This window comes from Ovis aries, chromosome 2, assembly GCF_016772045.2.
Source record: "Ovis aries strain OAR_USU_Benz2616 breed Rambouillet chromosome 2, ARS-UI_Ramb_v3.0, whole genome shotgun sequence".
Taxonomy (NCBI): domain Eukaryota; kingdom Metazoa; phylum Chordata; class Mammalia; order Artiodactyla; family Bovidae; genus Ovis; species Ovis aries.
In genome coordinates this window covers 2,965,073-2,989,763 of record NC_056055.1, presented here as the reverse complement: position 1 = coordinate 2,989,763, position 24,691 = coordinate 2,965,073, and the positions used below count along the sequence as shown (strand labels likewise).

The following is a 24,691-nucleotide window of genomic DNA, read 5'->3' as shown; positions in this document are numbered from 1 at the left end:
ACCATTGCAGCTGATGATGCTTAAGGAAGCTACTCCAGCACAGGCCTGCTCACCAAAGTAAAAGCATGAAATATGCCCCAGGCCATCCAGTGAGGGAAAAAAACATGTCACCACCCTTCTGCTGAGCTGAATGATCAGTGATGACAGTCCTGGTTTGACCTCACAGGGTCAGACACTCTCCTCCCCAGTACAAGGGAGGAGCTAGTGAAGTGAGCCTGACCCAAAGAATGAGGAAGAAAGTGATCTTCCCCCACCGCTCACCTCCAACTTTCCTTTGATTATAAAACTGTAGCCCACTTATTCCTCGGGACAGCGCCCTCTTGCCTGACCACTTGCATCTCTCACAAGCGTCTTACATTCATAAATCTGCTTCTTGCCTATCACTTTGCCTCTTGCTGAATCCCTTCTGAGACACAAAGAACCCAAGCCTCAGTAAGTCTAGACACCAGGTGAGTGATTCTATTGAAAGCGGGTGGGTTCAGATCGCAGACTAGGTTTTAGCTGGGTTTGAGCAAAGTCGCGCTCAGAGGTGCGAAGTTTTGCTGCCACGCGTTGCAGGGTTTTAAAAGAAACTGGAATTCTAGACTTTCTCATGAAATTAGATTTTTTCTTCCTACTGTTAGCAACAAATTAAAAGTTATCAAAATACTGTGTAGGCCAGATATAAGTGTCTGTGGGCCGTATTTGACCTGCAGGGCTCCTCCAGGCCCACTGCCTCAGAGACACAGACTAGACGTAAGGTCAGATTGAAGGAAATCAAGCGGCTAGATCACCTACCTTTGAGAAGGGTGGTGGGAGCCCAGGACACAAGCCAGGCCCTCCCAGGGAGGGCTCTGCTCAGCGGCGGCCGGCCACATGACAGATCTGGACCCACCTCGCCAGGGCAGGACCACAGAGCCCTGTTCATCCAGCTCTGTACTTTGGAACTCACCTCTGACCTCAGTTTAGCTCCCTGGGCAGGCCTGCCTTCAGGGAGGGAACACACTGGCTCCAGCCCCAGGAGAGTCCCACCACAGGGAGGGCCGCAGCAGAGCCAGCAGAAATCAGAGCGGCCCCTCCCCCCGAGAGGCCGTTGCACATGGGTCTCCTGAGTTACTAGCTTGTTTCATCTCGTGAGCAATATGTCTGTGCCTTCCAAGATTGTTTTTCCCTTTTTCCTTTGGCTACCAGGAAGCTTATGGCCAAAACCTGAATGCTAAATTTAGTAGAAGCAGAACATCTCAGCATGAATTTCTGTCTACTAATCCTCCCTCTGTCCTCGTATCACTACCCTATTCCTTTTCCTTTCATCCTGATTTTATCCCTAGTTTTCTCGCTACGGGGACCAAGTAGAAAAAGAAGGGAACAAGGGGGTAACCCCTCCCTTGTTTTGGATCACGCCGTGCTATGCTAAGACACTGCAGTCGTGTCTGCCTCTCTGTGACCCCGTGGACTGCAGCGCAGCAGGCTCCTCTGTCCATGGGATTCTCCAGGCAAGAACACTGGAGCGGGCTGCCATTTCCTTCTCCGGGGGGTCTTCCCAACCCAAGGATGGAGCCCATGTTTCGTGTCTCCTGTACTGGCAGGTGGGCTCTTTGCCAGGGCCAGCTGGAAGGCCCTGTCGTGGATCATGCAGACAAACGGATGTCGGAGCCTCACGGGGGCGCGGGCCCACCTGTCCTTCCCTTCCAGGACCGCAGCCATCTCCAGGCTCCCCTCGCGCATCTTCTTCATCTCTGAAAGCTTGCTTTCCAAGCTCAGTCGCAGAGCCTTCTCTGATTCTGTCCCAGCAAAGGCCTTTTCCAGTTCTGCTTGGGCGGCTTTCACATCCTAGAGTTAAATTAAATGCATTTGATGCAATTTTTCAATACAATTGGGAACATTTTGAAAGGAAATTGGATTAAAACATAAATATTTATGACTTTTTCTCCGGCACATTTCCCCTCCCTGAATTGTACTACACATGGGGAGAATCAGTAATAAATACATTCACCAGCCATTTTCCCCCTCTTATATCCTGAAGAGTAATAGGCATTTCCAGTGGAAAAGACTCTACAAGAACCGTATTTGGGGGTTTTGAAAAATCGGATCAATATTTACAGCGTCAACGAGTACGAAGAGAAATGTGCTTCTCGATCCCTAAACCTGCATAAATTCCTAAGAGTCACCATCATCTCCATACACACTCACGCCACACCCCACTGCCCCTCACTGCTTTTAGGATGACCACACGACTCGAAAGTACATTTTCTAAACCTCCAAGGTGATTTAGGTGGTGAGAAACTCTATGTTCTTCCTGAGAGCTCAGAGAAGCTGGAGGGAAATTGTCTAGATGGCGTGGGCAGCGTCTGCGTGAGGGGAAAGGTCCCGGTGCTCAGGAAAGTGGCCTGACAGTGGGTCTGAATCTCCGAGCCCTCAGGCCAGCAGCCTCTGATAGCGCCAAAGAGGAAAGTCAGATCGAACTGGGCTTAAAACCCAGCTCTCCCACTTACTCACTGCGTGACCTCATGTAGCCCCTTAACCGCCCTAAGCCCATTAAGTGAAAGTGAAGTCGCTCAGTCGTGTCCGACTCTTTGCAACCCCATGGACTGGAGCCTACTGGGCTTCTCCGTCCATGGGATTCTCCAGGCAAGAATACTGGAGTGGGTTACCATTTCGTTCTCCAGGGGATCTTCCTGACCCAGGGATCGAACCCGGGTCTGCCACGTTGGAGGCAGACGCTTTGACCTCTGAGCCACCAGGGAAGCCCTGAGCCCGTTTCCCAACCCGTAAGACATGGATAGGAACCTCCCTGGCGGTCCAGGGACTAAGACTGAGAGCTCCCAGTGCAGGGGGCCAGGGTTCGATCCCTGGTCAGGGAACTAGAGCCCACATCCACAGCTGAAGATCCCACGTGCCTCAACTGGGGCCTGGTGCAGCCAAATAAATAATTAAATAAACAGAAAACAGAAAACGAATAAGCACCATCTCTCCAGGGTTGCTGGAGACTCTGTCGCATGCCTGCTGTGTCCCAGGAGGCTCCGAAAATGCTGGCTCCCCTCCCTGCCCCCTCCAGCGTGTCCTCCACCGCCACCTTCCCAAGAGGGCGAGAACCTGGCGATCTCGATGGCAGCTGGGGAAAACTTACCAAGGTTCTGAGACAAAAAACAGCAAAATCCGTTATTTGCTGAGTGCTTACTGATGCCGGGCTTTGAGCAAGCTTTATTTATATTATCTATGATCCTCACTCCACTCTAGGAAGTTACAGACTGAGAGACAGCCTAGGGCAGCTCAGCACGGAAGCGCTGCAGTCGGACCACCCGGCACCTGCTCTGCGCCCGTGGCCCCAGGCTTTCATTCTCAAAGAGGGACAATTACCTCATGCATTTACTGAAGGGATGAACAAAATCCGTGTAAGAAAAGGCTAAGAAACCCTTCTTAGGTGCGACGTATGGTGTCTCGGACATGGTAAGCCCCCCATAAATCGCTGGCTCACTGCAGTTTATTACAATTACTGCAGGGCAGGCACCTTCGGCCTCATTTCACAGACGAGGCAGCTGAGGCTCAAGGGGCAAATGTCTTCTCCAAGGTGACAAGCTAGTGTCAGAGCAGGAACTCAACCCCATACGTCAGTCAGGCTGTGGCCCTAAAACGCGGGGAAGCACTGAGCTGGGAAACCTAAGGTAGCTAAACCAAGAGATCACGTTTCCTGAAGTCTCAGAACTACATTTTAACTTCAGAATTTGTGCTCGAAAGACTCTCCTTTTGCTTTCAGCTCAGCTGCTTATGATCCAGACTAGGTTCCCCGTCCCTTCTGCGCCAGGCTCCTCGTCGGCATTTTGGACCTACACCCGCCCTGGGGCTGCTGTGAACAGGAAGAACGGAAAAGACCATTATCAGCCGTAAAGCGCAGTACAAGCGGGTCTGCTGTTTCCTTCCAGGTGTCACCTCCCCCCTTAGCTGCTCAGAAGAATCAAGGTCACAGGCAGAGAAACAGATGACATGACAGGCTTCGAAGATCAAGAGCGACGGAGCTGCGATCCTTCCTCAGGACCAGCTGAACATGGAAGAAAGCTTTCTAGCACCTGCAAGACCATGTATTTTGGCCAAGGAGCTTCCTGCCTCCCACCAGTCACGGGCAGCACCTGGCTGAGAGTCGGTGGGAGGAGGGGCTCCACAAGCGGCTCCCCGAGAAGAGGGGTCAGGGAGCACGGGCAGGATGGGGGCCGGAGGCTGGGCTCCGGGGGCCCGGGCCGCACAGCCACGCGAGTCGGGAAGCCTGGCTCCGGGCTGAGCTGTGTGGGCCCTCCCCTCGCCGGGCCTCAGCTTCCCTTCTGCAGAGACTGAACTAGACGAGAGGAAGGCTGGCGTGACAGCCGGAACACAGGCTTTAGAACCAGCAGCCGTAAGTCTGAATGGGCTTCCCTGGTGGCTCAGCGGTCAAGAGTCCACCTGCCAGTGAGGGAGACGCAGGAGAGGCGGGTTTGATTCTGGGTCGGGAGGATCCCATGGAGTGGGAAAAAATAGCATCCCACTCCAGTATTCTTACTTGGGAAATCCCATGGACAGAGAAGCCTGGCGGGCTACAGTCTATGGGGTCACAAAGAGACAGACGCCACTCAGCGACTAAACAAGAACATTTAAACAGGGCTTAAACTGGACTAGTGTTTCTCTCTGTCCCTCCGTGTCCGTGTCCTCACTGACAGGACACAGACAGTCAAGGGCGGCGTGCAGGGTATGCGGGTATGGGTCCCATACGCACAGCGCCCAGAGCAGGGCTGGGGCCAGGAGGCACTCAGGAAGCGGGCTCTCGCTTCTGCTGACACCCTGACAGGTTACAGAAAAAAGGAACAAGATCCTGACCCCTCTGGTATGAACCCACTGTGAGGAACCATCTCCTCAGGGCTTACAGACTCGCCTCTTCTAAGAGGTGGATCCTCTTGGTCAGGACATCTTCGACCTGGCGGACCTTCTTCTGAGCATCTTCCTTCACCCGCTGAACTTCAGAGCTGCCCCCTCCGGCAAGGCTCTCCACTGCTTTGCTGTGAAAAGAGGCAAAGGCGTAAAACGCACAAGAGTGGCATCAGATGGAGATTCCAGTGGCTCCAAAGAGACAAAGAATATTTGCTGGTCCCTTTTCCCACAGACCTGTGCTGAGCTTTTTTCTTTTTTTTTTTAATATTTGTAATTCACAAGCAGAAATAATGTAATATATGAATGTATTAAATCCGTCATGCAGTACACCACGTTATACGCCAACTATATTTCAATTAAACACGCATATGTGATATCTGCATATGTGTATATATGTGGTTTGTATACTATCCAGTGATTTCCTTAGGGTCAATTCCTAAAAACAGAATTACTAAGTTAAAGGATAAGCACATTTTCAAGACATCTGACAGCTACTGCCAAATTCCCCACCACAAAACTTCCGATAAAGCACACCTCCACCACTGGCAGGAAAGGCAGAGCGCGGGTGTGCGAACCAGTGTGCAAGGAGCGGAATGCGGGGGGGCTCCCGTGGCGGCCCAGTGGCCCAGACACTGCGCTGCCGCTGCGGGGGGCACACACTCAAGCCCCGGTCAGGGACCGAACACGCCGCCTGGTGCAGCCACAGAGAAGAGAGCACAGGGGCCAGGCAGCAGAGAGAACGAACCTGAGGGGAAAGGTCAGCCACTGGAAGGAAAGTGTCTCAAAGCCTGCACGTCCGTGAGCCCCAGCAGCGACTGCGGGCCCCAGGGGAGGAGGTCACCCGCTCCCCGTGCCCCCCTCCCCCGCCCCCAACGCAAAGCCAAGCTCGTGCCACGGGGCGTCACAGGGCGCCTGCTCCACCTGACCAGCGGCGGTGCGGCTGGCGCTCCAGAACCGGACACGGGGCCACCACCACTGACGGCCTTTCCTTTTGGTTCTCAAAAGAGAAAAACAGGGTCAGGTGTGAATTTCTGAGACACAGACTCAGAGCAGTTCTCATCGGATTTCCAAAGTGACTGCGGATTTCCGGAAGGCAGAGAAATAAAGGAAACGGCTCCACCTAAAGCTCGATTCTCAGAAAACGGCAAGAGAAGAAATCTATTCACTGCCAGCCTCCCATGCCCTACTTTAAGGGTATATAACATTTTTCCAACCGGGAGCCACGTGAGCAGGCACTCTCATGCGCAGGCCACGTGCGCTTCTGACTGAGAGCAATGGCGAGTCAAGAGGGCCGTGCTTGCCGCCCACATCTCAGACACAAGTCGCTGCAAACACAGACTCCATTCCCATCTCGTTCCCTGCTACCAACAGGCCTTCAGACTCCATTCCTGTCTCGTTCCCTGCTCCCAACAGGCCTTCAGAAGCTGCCCCTCCCCCGTGTCATGATATCATTTTAATGGAATTCATTGTGAATAACTGCGAAGAAAGAACAGGGGCTCTGCGGCTGAACAGATCTGCTTCCAAATTTTGACTCTATTACGTCCTCAGTGTGACTCTGGCTAAACTACCTCTTACACCTCAGTTTCCTCATTTGACAAATGAGATGATTACCTCTCAGAACTAACGTGCTAACACGCGTGTCGCTCCTCTGATCTGAGTGATGCCTGCCAGCCTGAGAGGACGGAAATGCTGGCCCCTGCTGAGCGGCTCTGAGAGGCCTCGCTGCCCACCTCAGCGGGGGTCAGAGCTGAGAACAGACCCTCCGGGCTGGGACTAAGGCCACCATAGCCACCTCCCAACTGATGCCAGGAGATGTCCTCAGCCCCCCACCCAACCCCCTCCATCATTTCCTGTTCAGGACAGTCTGGGATTCACTCCTCAAGAGGCATTATACATGGCAGAAAGGTTTCTGTTTTAAAACCTTTCCCCTCCTGAGCCTTGAACACTGGACTTTTCCAGTCCTGAACTTTCACTGACTACCACAAATGTTTTACCCCTTCGGTTTTACAGGAACTTCTCTGGACTTCCCTGGAGGCTCAGACGGTTAAGCGTCTGTCTATAATGTGGGAGACCTGGGTTCAATCCCTGGGTCAGGAAGATCCCCTGGAGAAGGAAATGGCAGTCCACTCCAGTACTATTGCCTGGCAAATCCCATGGACAGAGGAGCCTGGTAGGCTACAGTCCATGGGGTCTCAAAGAGTCGGACACAACCGAGAGACTTCACTTTCACTTCCTCTAGAAAACAGCTCGCTCCATCACCCTCCGCTCCACCCCGCACCTCCTCCCCCCACAGCCAGCAAGTGCAAATTCCAGCCCCGCAGTCTGAATCACACACATGGTCAAGGGGCGGACTACAATTTTTAACAAGTACTGGCATTATTCAATTCGGTTGCATTTTAGTTATGCCACTAAAATGTATTCCCAATAATAAATGTTCCAACTTTTCATTTATCATCTTTGTATTTTACAGTTACTGTAGCAATAAAATTTATACTCGGCAGTATGGTGCAATTTTCCCCTACTAATGGAATTATTATTTTTGTTTGTGTTTTAAAGCCACAGAGATAAAATTTACTCCTGACAATGTGTCTGCTTTTGCTCTTAATGCCCCCGTATTGTAACTGAGAAATGTAATAATAGAAAGCCAGAAAAAATATGTTTACTGCACGGCGAGGTGGAGCGAGCTCCAGGGAGATCAGCCCAGTTCTGCTGCCAGAAGAAGTGGGCAAGTCCTCCCATCCGCTGAGCCTCAGTTTTCTCTTCACTCAAATGGGAATACTGGCTGCCTCAAATAGCTGTTATAAAATCAGATGCAATAAAGCATGTCAAGTGCCAGGCCTAGGATCTGGGCTAAAGTAGGACCTCAATAAATGCTAGTTCTTGGAAGGTAGGAGGGAAGCTCAAGAAGGAGGGGTTACATGTAAACTTACAGCTGAGTCACACTGCTATACACTGCAAAGCAATTATCTTCCAATTAAAAATACACTTTTAAAAACATGTTAGTTCTCTCCTTTCTTTATAGAAACTTCTCTTTACAGAATCTGGCACAAGAGATGAGACAGACCTCAAGACCGAAGGAGAGAAAGGGTTTAGAGAAGCGGCTCTAACCCAGCTTTCCACCCAATACAAGAACGAACTTTTCTGGGGACACCACCCCCGGTATTCTTTTTAACCCTCAACATTGCCTCTTGGTTCTTCCTATCCTAGTTATGGTTCTTTAGGAAAAGCGAGGGCTTTTCCTGTAACAGCCGCTGGGCAGTTCGGGGCCAGGACAAGTACCTTCAGCAGGTGCTTGGTGGACGCAGCGCAGAGCCACAGTGGGTCATCCGCACAAAGGCCCCGGGAAACAGGAAGAGCGCAGAGGCCAAGACTCAGAAGCCAAAGACCCGGCCGCTGGCCAGGGCCCCTGCCTTTCCACGGGCCGCCTCCACTCAGGTAGGGGACCAGACTCGGGCCCTCGGGAGGTGTACAGTCATGCTGGAGAAGCGAGAACCACACACAGGAAGATCAAGCACCCAAAACCCAGCGCTGGGCTACAAGTCAGAGACTCGAGTCCTAATTCCAGCTCTGCTCTTCATAAGCGGTTTTGCTGAGCTCTCTCCCTTCTCCAGACCTGAATGCCCCTCCTCGACGAAAAGGAGGTTTTTCCGAGAAAGCTGCCTAGCTGCCAGGATAATGCTGGGAGGCGAATGAACCTGAAAGCAGCTTATAGACGGCGAAGTGTGACGTGCACGTGGGATCGTCACTGTGGCCGGAGCAGTCCGCGGAGAGGCTGAGGTGTGGCCCGCAGGCAGCCACGGGACTCAACCTGGGCCTCTACGGCGGGGAGGCGACCGCAGAGTCAGTGGGGCGGCAGAGGACGGGAAGCGGCGGAGTCCCGCCAGGGCAAAGCCAGAGCGACAGGGGCAGGGCATGCTCAGTATCTGCGCGCCACTTGGGATGAGGCGCTGGTGGACAGCGAGCTGGAGCAGTGGAGTCGCTGTGAATATCCTTATGTAGAAACTCTGCCCTGGGAGGCTTCCTTGACGTCACCCTGCCCACCCCTTACCCAGCCCTGTGGATTCTGCTTCCCAAACGTCCACCCAATCCCCACCAACAGCTCATCATGAGTCTCTCAGCTCAACTACTGAACTCGCCTCCTAACTTGCCTCCCTGCCTCCACCCCGGCTCCCCCAACAGAACATTCCCCACTCAGCCTCCACAGTGACCTTTTTTAAAAAAAAAAAAAGCCCTGATTGTGTCAGTGGCTTTAAACTCATGACTGTTTTCCGTGGGATCTCAGGATAAAGACCAAAATCTCTAGCGCAGCCTCAAGACCCCGCAAGACAAGCCCGAGCCCCGAGGCTTGCTGGGTCACCTGAGACGCACACACTCCCTTCTCCTCCGAGGCTCTCCCCTCTTTCCCCTGGTTAAGGCCTACCTGCCCCCAGGTCTCATCACAAACGCTGCCTTCCCGGCCACAGACCTCTAGTTACACGCCTACGGCCGCTGCGCTTACTCTCACGGCGCCCTTTCTTCTCTGAGCTCTTTTCCCAATTTGTATTTACAGATCTATAATTCCAAGTATTTGATCCCCATCACTGCTTCCAGAATGTAAGCCCACCTGTCTGTCTGGATCACCGCTCTATTCTCAGGAACCTAGGCCAGTGCCGCACATAACAACTGCTTGAGAAATATTTTCTGAATAAATTAATTAAGCTGATCAGATCAAGAAAGGGCCCCAAACTCCAGTCTAGGCACTTGGGGAATCGATGCATACAAACGTGGGCACCCGCCACGGAATGCTCAGCCCAGGGTGCTGGTATCCAGGTGTGCGCGTGGCCTTTGTGAGTCTGGGTCTCCATGTACACACGCCTGGCTAGAAACAAGTCCTGGCCAAGATCCGCCGCAGGCAGGGGCTAAGTAGGCAACAGACCGAATTCTACCACTGGTTTCCCGGCTTGGTGAAGTCGACTTGACTCCCTGCCCAGAGAACCATGTTGCTTCAAAACAACGACAAAAGCAACCAACGAAAACGACCGATTAAGGGAGCCCCTGGCAGCCCAGTGCTTAGGGCTCGGTGCTTTCGGTGCCGTGGGCCCGGGCTCCATGCGAAACCAAGAGCCCGCAAGCCACCCGGCAGAGAAAAGGGGAAAACGAGCACCACCACCAACGGGCAGTGTGGTTCATTCATTCATCCACCTCACCCACTGAGAAGACACCGCGGGTGCAGGGTCGGCGCAGCCCCGAGAAGCCTAGCCCAGGGCCCTCTAGTCTCCCCAAGCCCACAGCCGTCCACGCTGGCTGCTGGCTGGGAGACGGCAACAGGGACTGTGGAGCCTGGCCCAGCGCAGCGCAGCTGTGGGCGTTTCAGCCACTCGGTCATGTCCAGCTCTTCGTGACCCCGTGGACAGCAGGACCCTCTGTCCACGGGATTTCCCAGACAAGAATACTGGAGTGGGTTGCCATTTCCTTTTCCAGAGGATCTTCCCAACGCGGGGATCGAACCTGCATCTCCCGCCTTGCAGGCAGACTCTTTACCACTGAGCCCCTGGGGACGCCCTCGCAGTGCCGCTTGCCCCAGGCCGCCGTGGAGCTCCGCCGCCAGGACCGCCAAAGCGTGACCACGCGAACTTCCAGCCGGGCCCTCGGTGGGTCAGCTCCAGGAAGTCTTCATCACCTCGCAAGTGAAACTCGGCCCACTCTCATGCCGCCCCCGCACTCATAAATGCCCTCTGTCGCTGCGCCCCGCATCACGCCCGGTCTACATGCTCACCACTGCCCATGTGCTCTGAGTAAAGCCGCTTTTCAAATCCTCAGCACATTTACCTACGAAATGCTTATGAATGAATGAATAACCAATTGAAACACAGACTCTTCTCTGAACTGTGACTGCTGTTCAATAAATATTTAAATTAATTAACTAATTAATTGATTAAAATAATAGTTTTCGATTTGTTTAATGCAATAGAGCCCTTCCTTTAATGAAATACTACAAGGGATCCTAGTACAAAAAACACACAAAAATTAGCTAGTCTGGCTGACGCCCCACACTCTGCCCCCGAGCCTCACCCACCTCGGGCCTCCCTCTAAGGCTCCAAGGCCCTCGGCCTCTCACAGCGATGAAAACGAACGAGCTGCGGAGGTCACTGACAGTACAGCTGGCTCGCACGGACACATCGCTAAGGAAAGAGGCCAGACACGAAGCGCGAGCGCAGCAGACGACTCCGGTTCCCTAAGTTCAAAAACAGGCAGGACTGAGCAACGCGGGTGCCCGCGGTGAGCCAGGGGTGAGCTCCGTGAAGGAGTGTAAGTTCCGGGAGCACAGAGGAAACGTCCAGGGGCCTGACGACCTTCTGGTCTGTGGTCTGGACGGTGGCCCCACAGCCGTGCTTGCTCCATGAAAAGCATTGCGCTGCACACTTACCATCGGGGCATTTTCCTGTGTCAAATTTTTGTAACATGCTTATAGGAGATGGTTAGATAGATGAGATACTTAGAGAGTATCACCGGCTCGATGGACGTGAGTTTGAGCAAACTCTGGGAGATGGTGAAGGACAGGGAAGCCTGCCGTGCTACAGCTACTCGCAAGGATTTGTTGAAAAATAAATAAAAATGAAAACTCCTCAGGGTACTGAGAGCTTAGAAACACAAGGCTCTCCGCTCCTAGCGCGACCAGCCGCCGCCGCCACCGAGCCCAGGTGATGAGCACAGGTACTCACGAGGCTTGGATGAGCAGCCGCTCTCTCTCCTGCAGCTCCCGCTTCAGGCTCTCCACTTCCACCTTGAGCTCGATGTTCTTCGGGACAAGATGCGAAAGGAAAAGAAACGTGTGAGACACAGGCCGCCCGAACGCCTTTAGTGGGGAACCCGCCTTCAGCGCGAACCGGCTCCAACGCTCTTAACAGATACGATGCTCTTAATGGGCAGATGTTAGATTCAAACCCTCATTAGCCTCAGGGCACAGGGAAAAGGGGGTTATTAAACACTGGTGGGCTCCAAAGAAAGCCCTGGATTTCTCAAGGCTTGGAACAATTATGCAAATATTCCAAGCGTCTAACAGCCAGAGCACTCAAACACTGAGGCATAAATGTCACACAAGTGAGGCTGATTTAAAAACTGTTTGCCCTCCGCCAAGCAAATTTACAGGCAATTCTGCTGCTTGTTTTTCCGATTCCAAGGCAACTACTTCCGGTTGTTTACAATCATGCATGCGGTGGTTGGAGCAGTGGGAACGTGCTGCAGCTTCAAAAAAAACATGCGGACGCGAAGCCACGTCACTGCCTGTCTCATTTCAGGGAGAGATTTCGGGGGACCCCCTTCCCAAAGAGCCGCAACTGCGTCGGGCCCGCTGCCTGGAGGGGGCGCCACAGGGCTCTCCAGCCAGCTCCCTCTTCACTGACCGAAACAAAGGGAGACCCGCAGGGCCTTGGGCTTGCAACTCCAGTGACAGCCCCAAGGCAGGATCTTGGGCGCATGGACCATGACCGGAGGCTGTGGGGCAGAGACAGGCTCGGAGAACCAGTCACCAACGTCCTCAGATGGGTTAGATGACTTCACCCAGCACAGAGGCGGGTCCAAGTGTGTGGTCTGCGGAGGGCTGCTGTAAATCCAAGATTTCTCTAACCCTGCGCCTGCTTTATTCTAATAATGTACACCAACCTGACATTCTATTCCCTAATACACGTGTATCATTATAAATAAAAATAACATTTCCAGAACGATTTACAATCTCAGAGGACATGCCTCCCTCCTTTCAGCCAAACAGCCCCAACGGGTAGAGCACCCCTGATGGAGAAGTCTGCCAGAATGGGAAGGCCACGGCCTTGGGACTTGAGGACTGTTCAGTCGCTCAGTCATGTCTCACTGTTTGCAACCCCGAGAACTGCGGCACGCCAGGCCCCCCTGTCCTTTACTGTGTCCCAGAGTTTGCTCAGACTCATGTCCATTGAGTCAACGATGCCAGACCTGGCTTCAGATTCTGTCTCCACTCGCTACTGGGCAGAAACTGCGCTGAGTCAGTGGGTGCTCGTCCACCCGTTCCTTCACGTGACAGACACACACCAACCCCTGTGACAGGCCGAGCACCGGCTCAGCGTCGAGGCCCCCGTGGTAGGCAAGGCAGACTTCCTGCTCAGTCAACACTAAAGCACAAGTGGGAGCCTGTAATTGACCTTAGAAACACAGGCCCACGGGACTTCCTGATGGTCCAGTGGCTAAGAGTCCTCACTCCCAATGCAGGGGGCCCAGGTTCGATCCCTAGTCGGGGAACTAGAGTCTGCAAGCTACAACGAAAGACCTTGGATGCTGCAACTAAAAAGATCCCACACGCAACAACAAAGACCCCATGTGCCGCAGGATGCAGACAAATAAATAAACATTAAAAGAAAAAAAAAGAGCTCTCCTCACAAAGGGGGGAAAAATATCTTAGAAAGGAAAAGGAGGAAACAGTCCTCACTGCCCTCTCAGATCCCTCAGGGGTCACACAGCAAACACGAGGCCCAGCTGCCCTGGTGGATTCGAGGACTGGGTGAGCTAACAAATGAGACACGGCGAGGAGACAGGCTCAGGCGGCATTGTTTTCTTCGCCACCAAACAACGGAGAGTAAGGAAGCCATCTCTGCAGAACTTTCCCTGGAAAAACCTGATCTCTGCATAAAGGACACTTGAGTGTCAGCACACAATGTCTTCAACTGTGGTTTTGGGAAAACTGCAGAAACCCCTTCAAAGAGAAGACTCCTCTCCCAGCTCTCCAAAGGGCAGACAGCTTCTACGTAACAGGTGACATCATATGTTCTAAGTGATTTGCTTTCTGATGAACCAACTGGCAGCCCCAGACCAGCGAATTTACAAGACTACACAGCTAACATGTCCGCGATATTATTCTTTGCAAGCCTGATACTTCAAGCTATAAACTTGGTGATCAAGCTATATACATGGTGACCGAATTTTCTAAACCGAAAATCCAGACACCATATAGGTATCAAACTGAATATCATTATAAAAAAGAATGAGGAAGCTCTTAAACCACTACTAAGGAAACATACACAAGATATTGTAAATAGCAAAGCAGAACACGCTCACATTTATGTGAAGAGGGCGTTGATACATAATACACACACGCGCAACGGCTGCTTGCAGACACATTAAATTTCTCTGCCTGAAGAATTAATCGTATTGGTTAGATCTAGGGAACCAGGAGACAAGGATGGAAGAAAGTCTTTCCAGGGTATACCTTCTATACGTTTTGATTCTGAACCATGTACATCTATGCAAAAAAATTAAAATTTAAATAAAAGTACAATCAAATCAACCCATCTAGCCAGGCAGTGGAAAAAGAAGAGCTGAAACCACACAGCACGGTGCGGCCGGCAGACCCGGGGTCAAAGCCCACCTCCCGGCGCAGGGACACAACAGCAAGCACGCTACTGATCTTTCCTGAGCTTCAGTTTCCTCTCCCGCAAGATAAAGACCATTTCCACGGGACAAGCCTGTCCTGAGAATTAAAAAAAGATGATGAAGGTAGAAACACCCAGGACAGGTGCCCGGCCAGGAGGAAGCAGCTTCCTTCTCTGGGATTTCCTAACACCCATATCTATCCTGAGGCACATGACAATCACACATAAGTAGGAAATATTATAGGTGACAGGCTTTTTTTTTTTAATTTTGATTGCATCATCACTTCTTTCCCAAAAGGGGGAGATCCTCATTGCCTTTCTCTCCCACAATAAAGGAAACAAAAAATTGGGTCTTGAGGGACAAGGGAGCTTTTTAATTCTTGAAAAGGCTCAGAAGCACAATACAATCCGTCTTCAAGACAAGTCCATTTAAGTCCACCCACTAAAACTCAAGGAGCATTCGTTTTCCTCCTTCAAAAGTTTCCACTGGTGCAAACTTCAGAAGAGGAAAAAAAAAAAAAAAAGGAATAAGTCTCAGGCCAAGGGCTAATCTCCTAGAGAAAGTCAAGAGAGGGGCACTAAAATATTGTTTGTACTCCTGCGTTTTCAAGAGAGCCAAGCTCTTTTTTCAACTCCCAGAACCACGGTTTGTTTTCAGGCAGAGGCCTCCAGGTCAAGGCTTGAGATAGGAACAGACTGTAAGCAAGGAATAGAGTCGTGTCACAGGAAAAAATGACGACCCTAACTTTGGGCTGCCGATGGAAGCTTCAGTAAGACAATGATGATCCCTGTCGAGGGCTGACTGTGTGCTGAGGCTTTTCATCTACCAACTCAGTTTAATCCACACAAATAACCCCAGGACAGAGGGGTTATCACTTAACTCTGGAAGCAAGCCCAGACAGCTGAAGGGACTTGCCTACAGTTACAGAAGCTAGTGAGTAACAACAGGATTCAATTCCAAAGACATGCCACCATTTCACTCTTTGTCTCAATTATAAAGAATGAGAAAACAGCAACTGAGATATGGTAAGTCAGAATTCCATCTTAAGAAGAGAGAGACTCCATTAAAATTAATCTTGTATCGCTTTGCTTAGTATTAAGGTCATTCTATTATCTTTACGCTCCCTGTAATCAATCCAAATGAAGGGAAAGCAGCGCTATCTATTCCTGCCAAGTTTGGGAACAAACATTAATGGAGCTGCTGCTTCGAATGGCCACGAGGAAGGACGCCGGGCGGGGCACTCACGGTTTTGCAGGCGCGCTCCGAGCGGCCGCCACGCTCCCGCTGCAGGCTTTCCTCGAGGAAATAGATGCGGAGCTTGAGGTTAAAGTTTTCTTTCTTCAGTTCAGTGATTTGCTAGAAAATAAGCACACAGGGATTACGGGAAGTGAGGGCTGAGGGACGAGGCCTGCACGACGCCCACGGCTTCCAGGGCTACAAAGAGAGGAAGAGCTCAGCTCTCCTACAGCCGCCCAAACCCAGGATTAGGAGCCGGATGCGGGACAGTCTGAGCATGGAAATGAACGGTGACTGAGTGCAGAGAGAGAGCTCATGACTCCACACCGAAAGCGAGTTAGTAAAGGAAAGGAAAGGAAGAGGGGAAGCTCTTCTTTACAAAAGAAATCAAGTTAATAAACGTAGAGAGGAGCAGGAAGAGAAAAGCCCCATTACACAACTGCTAAAGTCGACTAACACACACACCCACGGAGAAATAAACGGCTCGGGCCGAGATAAGCACACAAACGCACGGGGTGAGAGAGCTGGAGGGCACGGTATTCCCACCCTCTCAAGAGGGTCACCCCACAGATGGCTTATCATTCGGGAAAACATACCGTCACGATGTAGAAGCCTAGCAGACATCACCCTAATCAACAGAATATGTTACTACGACCCCGGGTGGGGCAGGCTGACATGCTGTGCCTCCCAAACTGAGCCACTGAGAGTAAGCAATTTCATTTAAAAATGCTAAAATAGCTATAATCTTCTCTCTCTCTCTCTTTTTTTTTTTGGGGGGGGGGGGCAACTTAACGGCTTGTGAGATCTTATTTCCCCAACCAGGGGACTGAACCTGGACCCTGGCAGTTACAGCGCCAAGTCCTAACCACTGGACGGCCAAGCAATTCCCAAAATACCGACAACCTTTAACCTACAACTCATCAAGAGTTGTCGGACTTCTCTGGTGGCGCAGTAGATAAAAATCGGCCTGCCAATGCAGGGAGCGTGGGCTCAATTCCTGGTGCAGCAAGCTTCCACCCACCGTGGAGCAGCTAGGCCCGCACCTACTGAGCCTGAGCAGGGCAGCCGCTGAAGCCCATGAGCCCGGGGCCTGTGCTCCGAGACGGGAGAAGCCACGCCGCGAGGAGTCCTCACACCTCCACCACACCTCGCTGCCGACCAGAGAAAAGAGCCTGCGCGCAGCAAGGGGGACCCAGGGCAGCCAGACATAACCGCGAATGAACACAGCTTTTCTTAAGACGTTTGATCAAGAGTAGTCAATCAGACAAATCCAAATTGCAGGGCACTCTGCAGAAAACAGACTCGGACTCTCCAGAAATCTTCATGACAATCTCAAGACAAAAAGGGCTGGGGGACTCTCCTAAATGAATGGAAGTAACAGAGGCCTGACTATGAAGTACAATAAAATCATACAGTGACTCTTGAAATCTTTTTACGCTCTATGGAGACAGCTGGGGGACTGTGAATAACAACTTTCCACCAGGCAAGAGTAGTATGAGTTTGTAAGAGCATGTCCTAAGCAAGAAATTCATGCTGAAGTTCTCAAGGGTGCTGTCATAATATCTGCAATTAGCACCCTAATGAGGGGGCAGGGAGAGGAAAAGAGATAAAGTAGATGTAACCAATTTAAAAGAACTGAAATCAAACTATATTCCCTGACCAGAATGGACATAAACTTAGAAATCAATAACAGAAAGGAAACTGGGAAATTCCCAAGTACTTGGAAATGAAATAGCACATCTGAACAATCTACAGGTACCAGAGGAAATCAAAAGATATTCTGAATAAATGAAGATGAAAATAAATCAAAATTTGTCAGATGCAGTTAGAGTAATATTTAGAGGGAAACTTATACTATTAAATGCTTTAGAAAAGAAAGCATATACAAGATAGCTCGGTTGATAAAGAATCCACCGCACTGCAGGAGACCCTGGGTCGATACCTCCGCTGGGGAAGGGACAGGCTGCCCACTCCAGTGTTCTGGGCTGGAGAATTCCATGGACTGTATAGCCCGTGGGGTCGCAAAGAGTCAGTCACGACCGAGCGACTTTCACTCACAAGGAGCTGCCGTGCAGCTCAGGGAACTCCGCTCAGCGCTCTGCAACGAACCTCAGCGCTTCTTCCCCACGTAGAGTCACTGTGTGTGTTCTGCATGGACACGCACGTGGTTCACTTCGCTGTACAGCAGAAACTAGCACGGCACTGTGAACCAACCACACTCCAATTAAAATAATTGTTTTCAAAAAGAATATTTCAAATTGATAATCTAAGCTTCTATTTTAGGAAACCATGAAAAGAGCAAAATAGACCCAAAGCAAAAAGAATGAAGAAGATAATAAACATAAGAGCAGAAACCAGTGAAAAGGAAAAGAGGAAACAATAAGGAAAAATCACTTTTAAAAGATGGCTCTTTCAAGCGATTAATGAAACTAATTATACCTAGCCAAACTGGTAAAAAGATAAATAAAAAGAGAGCGATGGCTTACCCATATCAAGAACGAAAGAGGATTATTTCAGATCCCATAGTTATTAAAAAGATAATATGAGAATAATAGATACAAATCTAGACATGTAAACTGGAGAGCTTGGATGAAATCACACAATTCCTTCAAAGCCACCAATTATCAAAATTCACCGAAGAAGAAATTAAGAGAAACCGAACACTCCTATAGCTATTTAAAAACTTAAATTTGCAATTAAAACCTTCCAAGAAAGAAAATCCCAGGATGATTTCAGTAGCAATTTCTACCAAATATTTAAATCTCTACCAATTTTATACAATCTCTTCCAAAAAATAGAAAATGAGGGAACTTTCTCACTTCATTTTAGGAGGGCAGCATTACCCTCATAAAACCAGACAAAAATATTATAAGAAAACTACAGACTAAATCCTCTAAATGACATACTCAAAATCCTCAACTGAATTTTTAAAAATTCAGTTCAGTTCAGTTCTTCAGTTGTGTGCGACTCCTTGTGACCCCGTGGACTGAAGCACGCCAGGATTCCCTGTCTATCACCAACTCCCAGAGCTTGCTCAAACTCACGTCCATTGAGTCGGTGATGCCATCCAACCATCTCATCCTCTGTCGTCCCCTTCTCCTCCCGCCTTCAATCTTTCCCAGCATCAGACTCTTTTCAAATGAGTCAGTTCTTCGCATCAGGTGGCCAAAGTACTGGAGCTTCAGCTTCAACATCAGTCCTCCAATGAATATTTAGGACTGATTTCCTTTAGGATGGACTGGTTGGATCTCCTTGCAGTCCAAGGGACTCTCAAGAGTCTTCAACAGCACAGTTCAAAAGCATCAATTCTTTGGCACTCAGCTTTCTTTACGGTCCAACTTTCACATCCATACATGACCACTGGAAAAACCACAGCTTGGACTACACAGACTTTTGTCAGTTAAGTGATGTCTCTGCCTTTTAATATGCTGTCTAGGCCTGTCATAGCTTTTCTTTCAAGGAACGAGCGTCTTTTAATTTCATGGCTGCAATCACCAACTGCAGTGACTTTGCAGCCCAAGAAAATAAAGTCTGTCACCATAAAGTCTGTTTCCATTGTTTCCTCATCTATTTGCCATGAAGTGATGGGACCGGATGCCGTGATCTTTGTTTTCTGAATGCTGCATTATAAGCCAGCTTTTTCACTCTCCTCTTTCACTTTCATCAAGAGGCTCGTTAGTTGTTCACTTTCTGCCATAAGGGTGGTGTCATCTGCATATCTGAGGTTATTGATATTTCTCCCGGCAATCTTGATTCCAGCTTGTGCTTCCTCCAGCCCAGCATTTCTCATGATGTACTCTGCATATAAGTTAAATAAGCAGGGTAACAATATGCAGCCTTGACGTCCTCCTTTTCCTATTTGGAACCAGCCTGTTGTTCCATATCCAGTTCTAACTGTTGCTTCCTGACCTGCATATAGGTTTCTCAAGAGGCAGGTCAGGTGGTCTGTATTCCCATCTCTTTCAGAATTTTCCACAGTTTATTGTGATCCACACAGTCAAAGGCTTTAGTGTAGTCAATGAAGCAGAAGTAGATGTTTTTCTGGAAATCTCTTGCTTTTTCTATGATCCAATGGATGCTGGCAATCTGATCCCTGGTTCCTCTGCCTTTTCTAAATCTAGCTTGAACATCTGGAAGTTCACATACTGTTGAAGCCTGGCTTGGAGAATTTTGAGCATCACTTTGTGAGCATGTGAGATGAGTGCAATCCTGCAGTAGTTTGAACATTCTTTGGTATTCCCTTTCTTTGGAAAATTGGAAACACAGTAACACATCATGAGAGGGACTTATCCCAGGAATCTAACACTACTTCAGTATTCCAAAGTCAATCCATGTAATTCACCAAACTAAGAGACCAAAGAAGAAAACACATATGATCATGGAAAGACACGCAGAAAGAGCATTAGACACTCAGCAATCATTCAAGATAAAAATTCAGCAAACTAGGAATTCAAGGAAACACCCTTTATCTGCTAAAGGACATACACAAAAACATCACAATCTACAAAAAACGTATTTACTAAAGATGAGGAACGAAATGCTATTCCCCGAACATCAACAATAAAGAAAGGCTGTTGGCTCTCATGATTCCTATTCAAAATGTATCTGAAGTTCCAGACACTGTGATAAAACAAGGGGAAAAAATAAAAGGCATCCAGACTGGAAAGGAAGAAGTAAAACCACCCGTATGTGCAGACAACGTGAAAACAAAACACTCCAAGGAATCTGCCCAAAAAAGCTCCCAGAATTCATTAAGTGAGTTTAGCAAAGTCAGCATACAGGGATCAATCATATTTCAGTATACTAGCAACAAGCGATCTAAAACCGGAAAATTTTTAAATACCATTTACAATATCTCCAAACGGGAAAATTTCTAAGAACAAATCTGCTAAGACATTGTGTATGTCTGGTGAAATCAAGAACCTAAATAGCCGAGGAGACTTACCAAATTCATGAATTGGAAACCCTTCTTTTCAATCAATAAATTGAGCTTCATCAAAATTTTAAAAGTTTGCTTTGGAAAAACACAGCACTGAGAGAATGAAAAGACAAGCTGCACAGTGAGAGAAAACATTTTCAAATCACAAATCCAACACAGGAACCGTATCTGTTGCTGCTGTTGCTGCTAAGTCGCTTCAGTCGTGTCCGACTCTGTGCGACCCCACCGACGGCAGCCCACCAGGCTCCGCCGTCCCTGGGATTCTTCAGGCAAGAACCCTGGAGTGGGTGCCGTTTCCTTCTCCAAGGAACTGTATCTAGAATACATAAATATCTCTCAAAATGTCATTGCTAGAAAGCAACTCAATTAAAAAAAAAAAAAACCAGGCAAAAAATTTGAAAAAACCCCCCGCACAGGAGAAGATACACAGATGACAAATAAGTGCAAGGAAAGCTCTTTAAGCATCTCTGGCCATCAGGAAACAGTGACTTGAAACTATAATGAGACACCACTACACATCTATTAGAATGGCCAAAAAAATCTTTAATCGACAATACCGAATGCGGACGACGATGTGGAGCAAACGGAGCGCCGTACTCTGCTGATGGGAGTGCAAAATGGTGCAGTCACTCTGAATAACAGTTTGGCAGTTTCTTACCAAAAAAAAAAACTACATTTACCATATGACTCAGCGACTCCAGTCCCAGGTGTTTACCCTAGAGAAGTGAAAACTCATGCGCACACACGCACACACGCACACACACACGCACACACGCACACGCACACACGCACACGCACGCGCACACACGCACACGCACACACACGCACACACACTTATACAGGAACGTTTACTGCAGCTTTACGAATAATCACCAAAACACGGAGAGGACTCGAACGCTCTTCTAAAGGGGAATGACTAGAGTGCACACCCACACGGTGCACAAACACGCTCCACTGCGGCACGTGACCGCGCAGAGGCGTTCCAGAGATACTGCGGTGAGGGGAAGCAGCTGCCCTCAGAGGACTGCAAGGTGGATGTGACTTCTGGAAAAAGCGAAATCACAGGGGCTGGGAACAGAGGGACAGCTGCCAGAGGTCTGGGTGAAGGGTCTCACCAGAGAGAGGGAACACTCGGGGATTTCTGGCCTTTTGGAACACTCCGATTGTGGTTGACAGTCACACGACCCTACAACCATATACACATATACCAAAAAAAAAAAAAATCACATAAATACATTTCTTGATTATGACAAAAGTTACACGGGAGTATACGTATGTCAAAACTCAGCCAACACTTATAACTGCAGGGGTTTATTTCATGCGAAAGGAGAAAGGGGTGGCAGAGGATGAGATGGTTAGACAGCATCACCAATTCAATGGACAGGAATCTGAGCAAACTCCAGGCAAGCCCGGCGTGCTGCAGTCCCTGGGGTTACACAACTTAGAGACTGAACAGCGACAACAAAAATAAAACACAGTAAAATATTAATCGCTGTCCTCGAATGTTACTACATCACCATAAATGCATAGTCATTGGGGCTTTTCTTCAACATTTTAAATAGTAATTGGTAATAGCACATAATACTCCTTTTAATAAATTTTTGAATACTTTTACAACTGATAAAAGAAAATGACAAGCATACTCTACATTAAGTACATTTCAAATTTTCCACCCCTGGCCCCTTGTTAACACTTAAAAGTTTCAATTTTGTGGCTAAGAAGAACAGAGAACAAGCAATTGATAGGTTCATTAAAGCCTCCCTTTTAAATGTTTTAAGGAAACAGCACATAAAACATTCATTCAAACAAAAAGTCTACCCCGCCAGATGCTTCCTATAAAGGGAAACCTTATTCCATTACTTGGCTACCAATAAATTATTTATGGAGGTTGCTGAGAATGCCCACATTGTGCCTGCTGCTAAAATTCTTAGCAACATTTGAAAGAATATTTGTTCTATTTATAGGTGAAGAACTTTTTTTTTTTAATGAGAAAAGGTAAATAAGCCTTCAGAAGGTCATTGCAAACGGCAGCCAAGCCCCAATGAATAAAATGAAATACAGGCGCCAACTTTTCCACAGCAATGCCAGTCTCGTCCTCTGCTTAATGCCAGAGGCTTCATCGGGCTTTCTCCGGCGACCCCACCAAGGAGGCCTGGGGTCCTCCTAGATGTTTCCACACAGCCTTTAATCTCTTTATACAGCAGCCGATCACACTGCGGTCTACCAGCTGGGGGATTTCCTTTCTACCCAATCCGTCTCTAAGAGATGGGGAACCATATCCCCTTTTGTATTTTAGTCTACAACATAAAGAGATGGTCGGTAATACACAATAACAATGGAGTGGTCAGAAGGCTGGGCGTGTTTACCAGCTTCTTGAAGGCCATGTGATACAAGGAGAGACCTACAGGCTTCACAGTCAGACAGACATTGCTTTTTTCTATCACTTTTTTAAGATTTTTTAAAACGTGGGCCATTCTTAAAGTCTTCTATTGATTTTGTTCTGGTTTTAAGTTTTGGCCCCAAGGCATGGGGGATCTTAACTCCCCCAACAGGGATCAAGCCCACAACCCCTGCACTGAAGAGCCAGGTTTTTGCCACTGGACTCCCGAGGGAGCTCCGCCACCACTCTTGGAATAAACCTTCCTGGGCTTCCTGGGCGGCTCAATGGTGAAGAATCATCTGCAATGCAGGAGACGCAGGCTTGATCCCTGGGTTGGAAAGACCTTCTGGAGAAGAACATGGCAACCCACTCCAGCATTCTTGCCTGGAAAATTCCACGGGCAGGGAAGCCTGGAAGGCTACAGTCCGCGGGGCTGCAAAAATTAAAATGAAAGAAGCTTGGTGCTGTGGCCGCAGATTCGTGTGATCTGGCTCTTCCCCTTGCTGGCAATGCGCCACCCTCCCCAGTCCTCACAGAAGCCGGGCCTTGTCTGCGCACAGCTCTTCCTGCAGCCCTTGCCGGGGAGGTTCAACCTCAGGCTTTCCATCTCAGCTTCAGCTTAAAAGTCAGAGCCTCCAAAAGGCCCTTCCTGACTACTGGCTCCAGAGAGGGCCATCTCCACTACCTCCACCAAGTCACTCTCTCACGCAGAACTCTTACTTTCTTATTAGAAGCTGTCACAACCTGCCTCCATCTTCGATCCTTACACGTGCACTATTTGCGATCACGCCTGTTACATAAAGGTCGTCCACCTGTGGAGCGCAGGGACCCTTGCAATCTATCCGCTAGTGGCTGTTTCCCCTGAGATTTGTGGCGCAGTATCTGGGGCACAGGGCCGCTCCATCAACACGTGTTGAATGAATGAATACAGCCGGTCCAGGCTACCTTACTAGCCGTGTGAGTTTAGTCAAGTTCGTTATTCTGTGTGCCTCAGTTCCTTTATCTATAAAAATGGGATTATAATAATGCCTCTTTCAGGGAGCTATTATGAGGATTAAAAGAAATTAATTGGGATGTTTAGTATTGTGCCTGGCATCGCATAAGAACTTAAAACGTTAATATTCTTTTCATTTGTACTTTTCATCTGCACTTGAAGTAAGTTTAAGAAATGAAAAAAAGAAAAAGACTGGAAACACTGAGAATAGCTTACCATACAACGGAATAAATACCTGGAAATCCATCAAATATGACTCAGAAACTCAGCGCTCAAAAGCAGGTGAACACGAGAGCTGTACTCGCCAGGCTCCAGCCCCGGCGACCCGACTGCAGCCTCTGAAAGAGGAACCATCCCAGCTCGGTCCCAGCTCAGCGGCAGGACACCCTCTGGAGGCTTCTGCGCGGTCATCATGACTTCCTCCCACTCCCTGTCAAAGGCCTTCCACGCCTAGGGCACCATCCGAAAGGGAAGAAAGGCGAAAGCCAACAGCATAAAAAGAATCACGGCAACTCCAACCGACCGAACTCTCAGCCAGGAGCCGCGCTTCTGGCGACCTGGCCATCAGCTTCAGCGGCTTGAGAGGGCCGGGGACTCCGCAGCGGAGGCTCAGCCTCCAGGGCACCTCTGGACTGCAAGCAACAAGGACCGAGGGCAGGGGCCCTGCAGTCAGTGGAGCCGGAAGTGGACTCAACTCCCAACGCTGTCACCTGTGAGCCACCTAACCTTGGGGAAACCACTGCACAACTTTGAGTCGCTGTTCGCTCATCAATAAAAAGAGGATCAAAGTCAATTACTTCATGGAGGTGCTGTGACAACTACGTGACCTACAGCACCTGGCAGAGCCTGGCACTGAGCAAGCAGAAAACACAGGATCACTTTCAGAATGAAT

The 24,691-nt window shown here is 49.2% G+C and overlaps 1 protein-coding gene across 23 annotated transcripts in view; it reads right to left on the bottom strand.

The window, feature by feature from the left end:
• CDK5RAP2 (CDK5 regulatory subunit associated protein 2) overlaps positions 1–24,691 on the bottom strand; it is a 181,388-nt gene that overhangs the window by 130,836 nt on the left and 25,861 nt on the right. For 20 of the 23 annotated variants that reach the window (XM_027964063.2, XM_027964061.2, XM_042242791.1 and 17 more), the window contains exons 4-7: positions 15,496–15,606; positions 11,574–11,650; positions 4,877–5,000; positions 1,655–1,809 (exon numbers count right to left, since the gene is read on the bottom strand). In XM_027964063.2, coding sequence (XP_027819864.1) covers positions 1,655–1,809; positions 4,877–5,000; positions 11,574–11,650; positions 15,496–15,606 — 467 coding nt within the window. Of the gene's footprint in view, positions 1–1,654; positions 1,810–2,943; positions 3,721–4,868; positions 5,001–11,573; positions 11,651–15,495; positions 15,607–24,691 lie in introns of those variants that run through there. The other 3 variants (XM_042242796.2, XM_060410800.1, XM_027964070.3) reach the window with 3 other exon arrangements.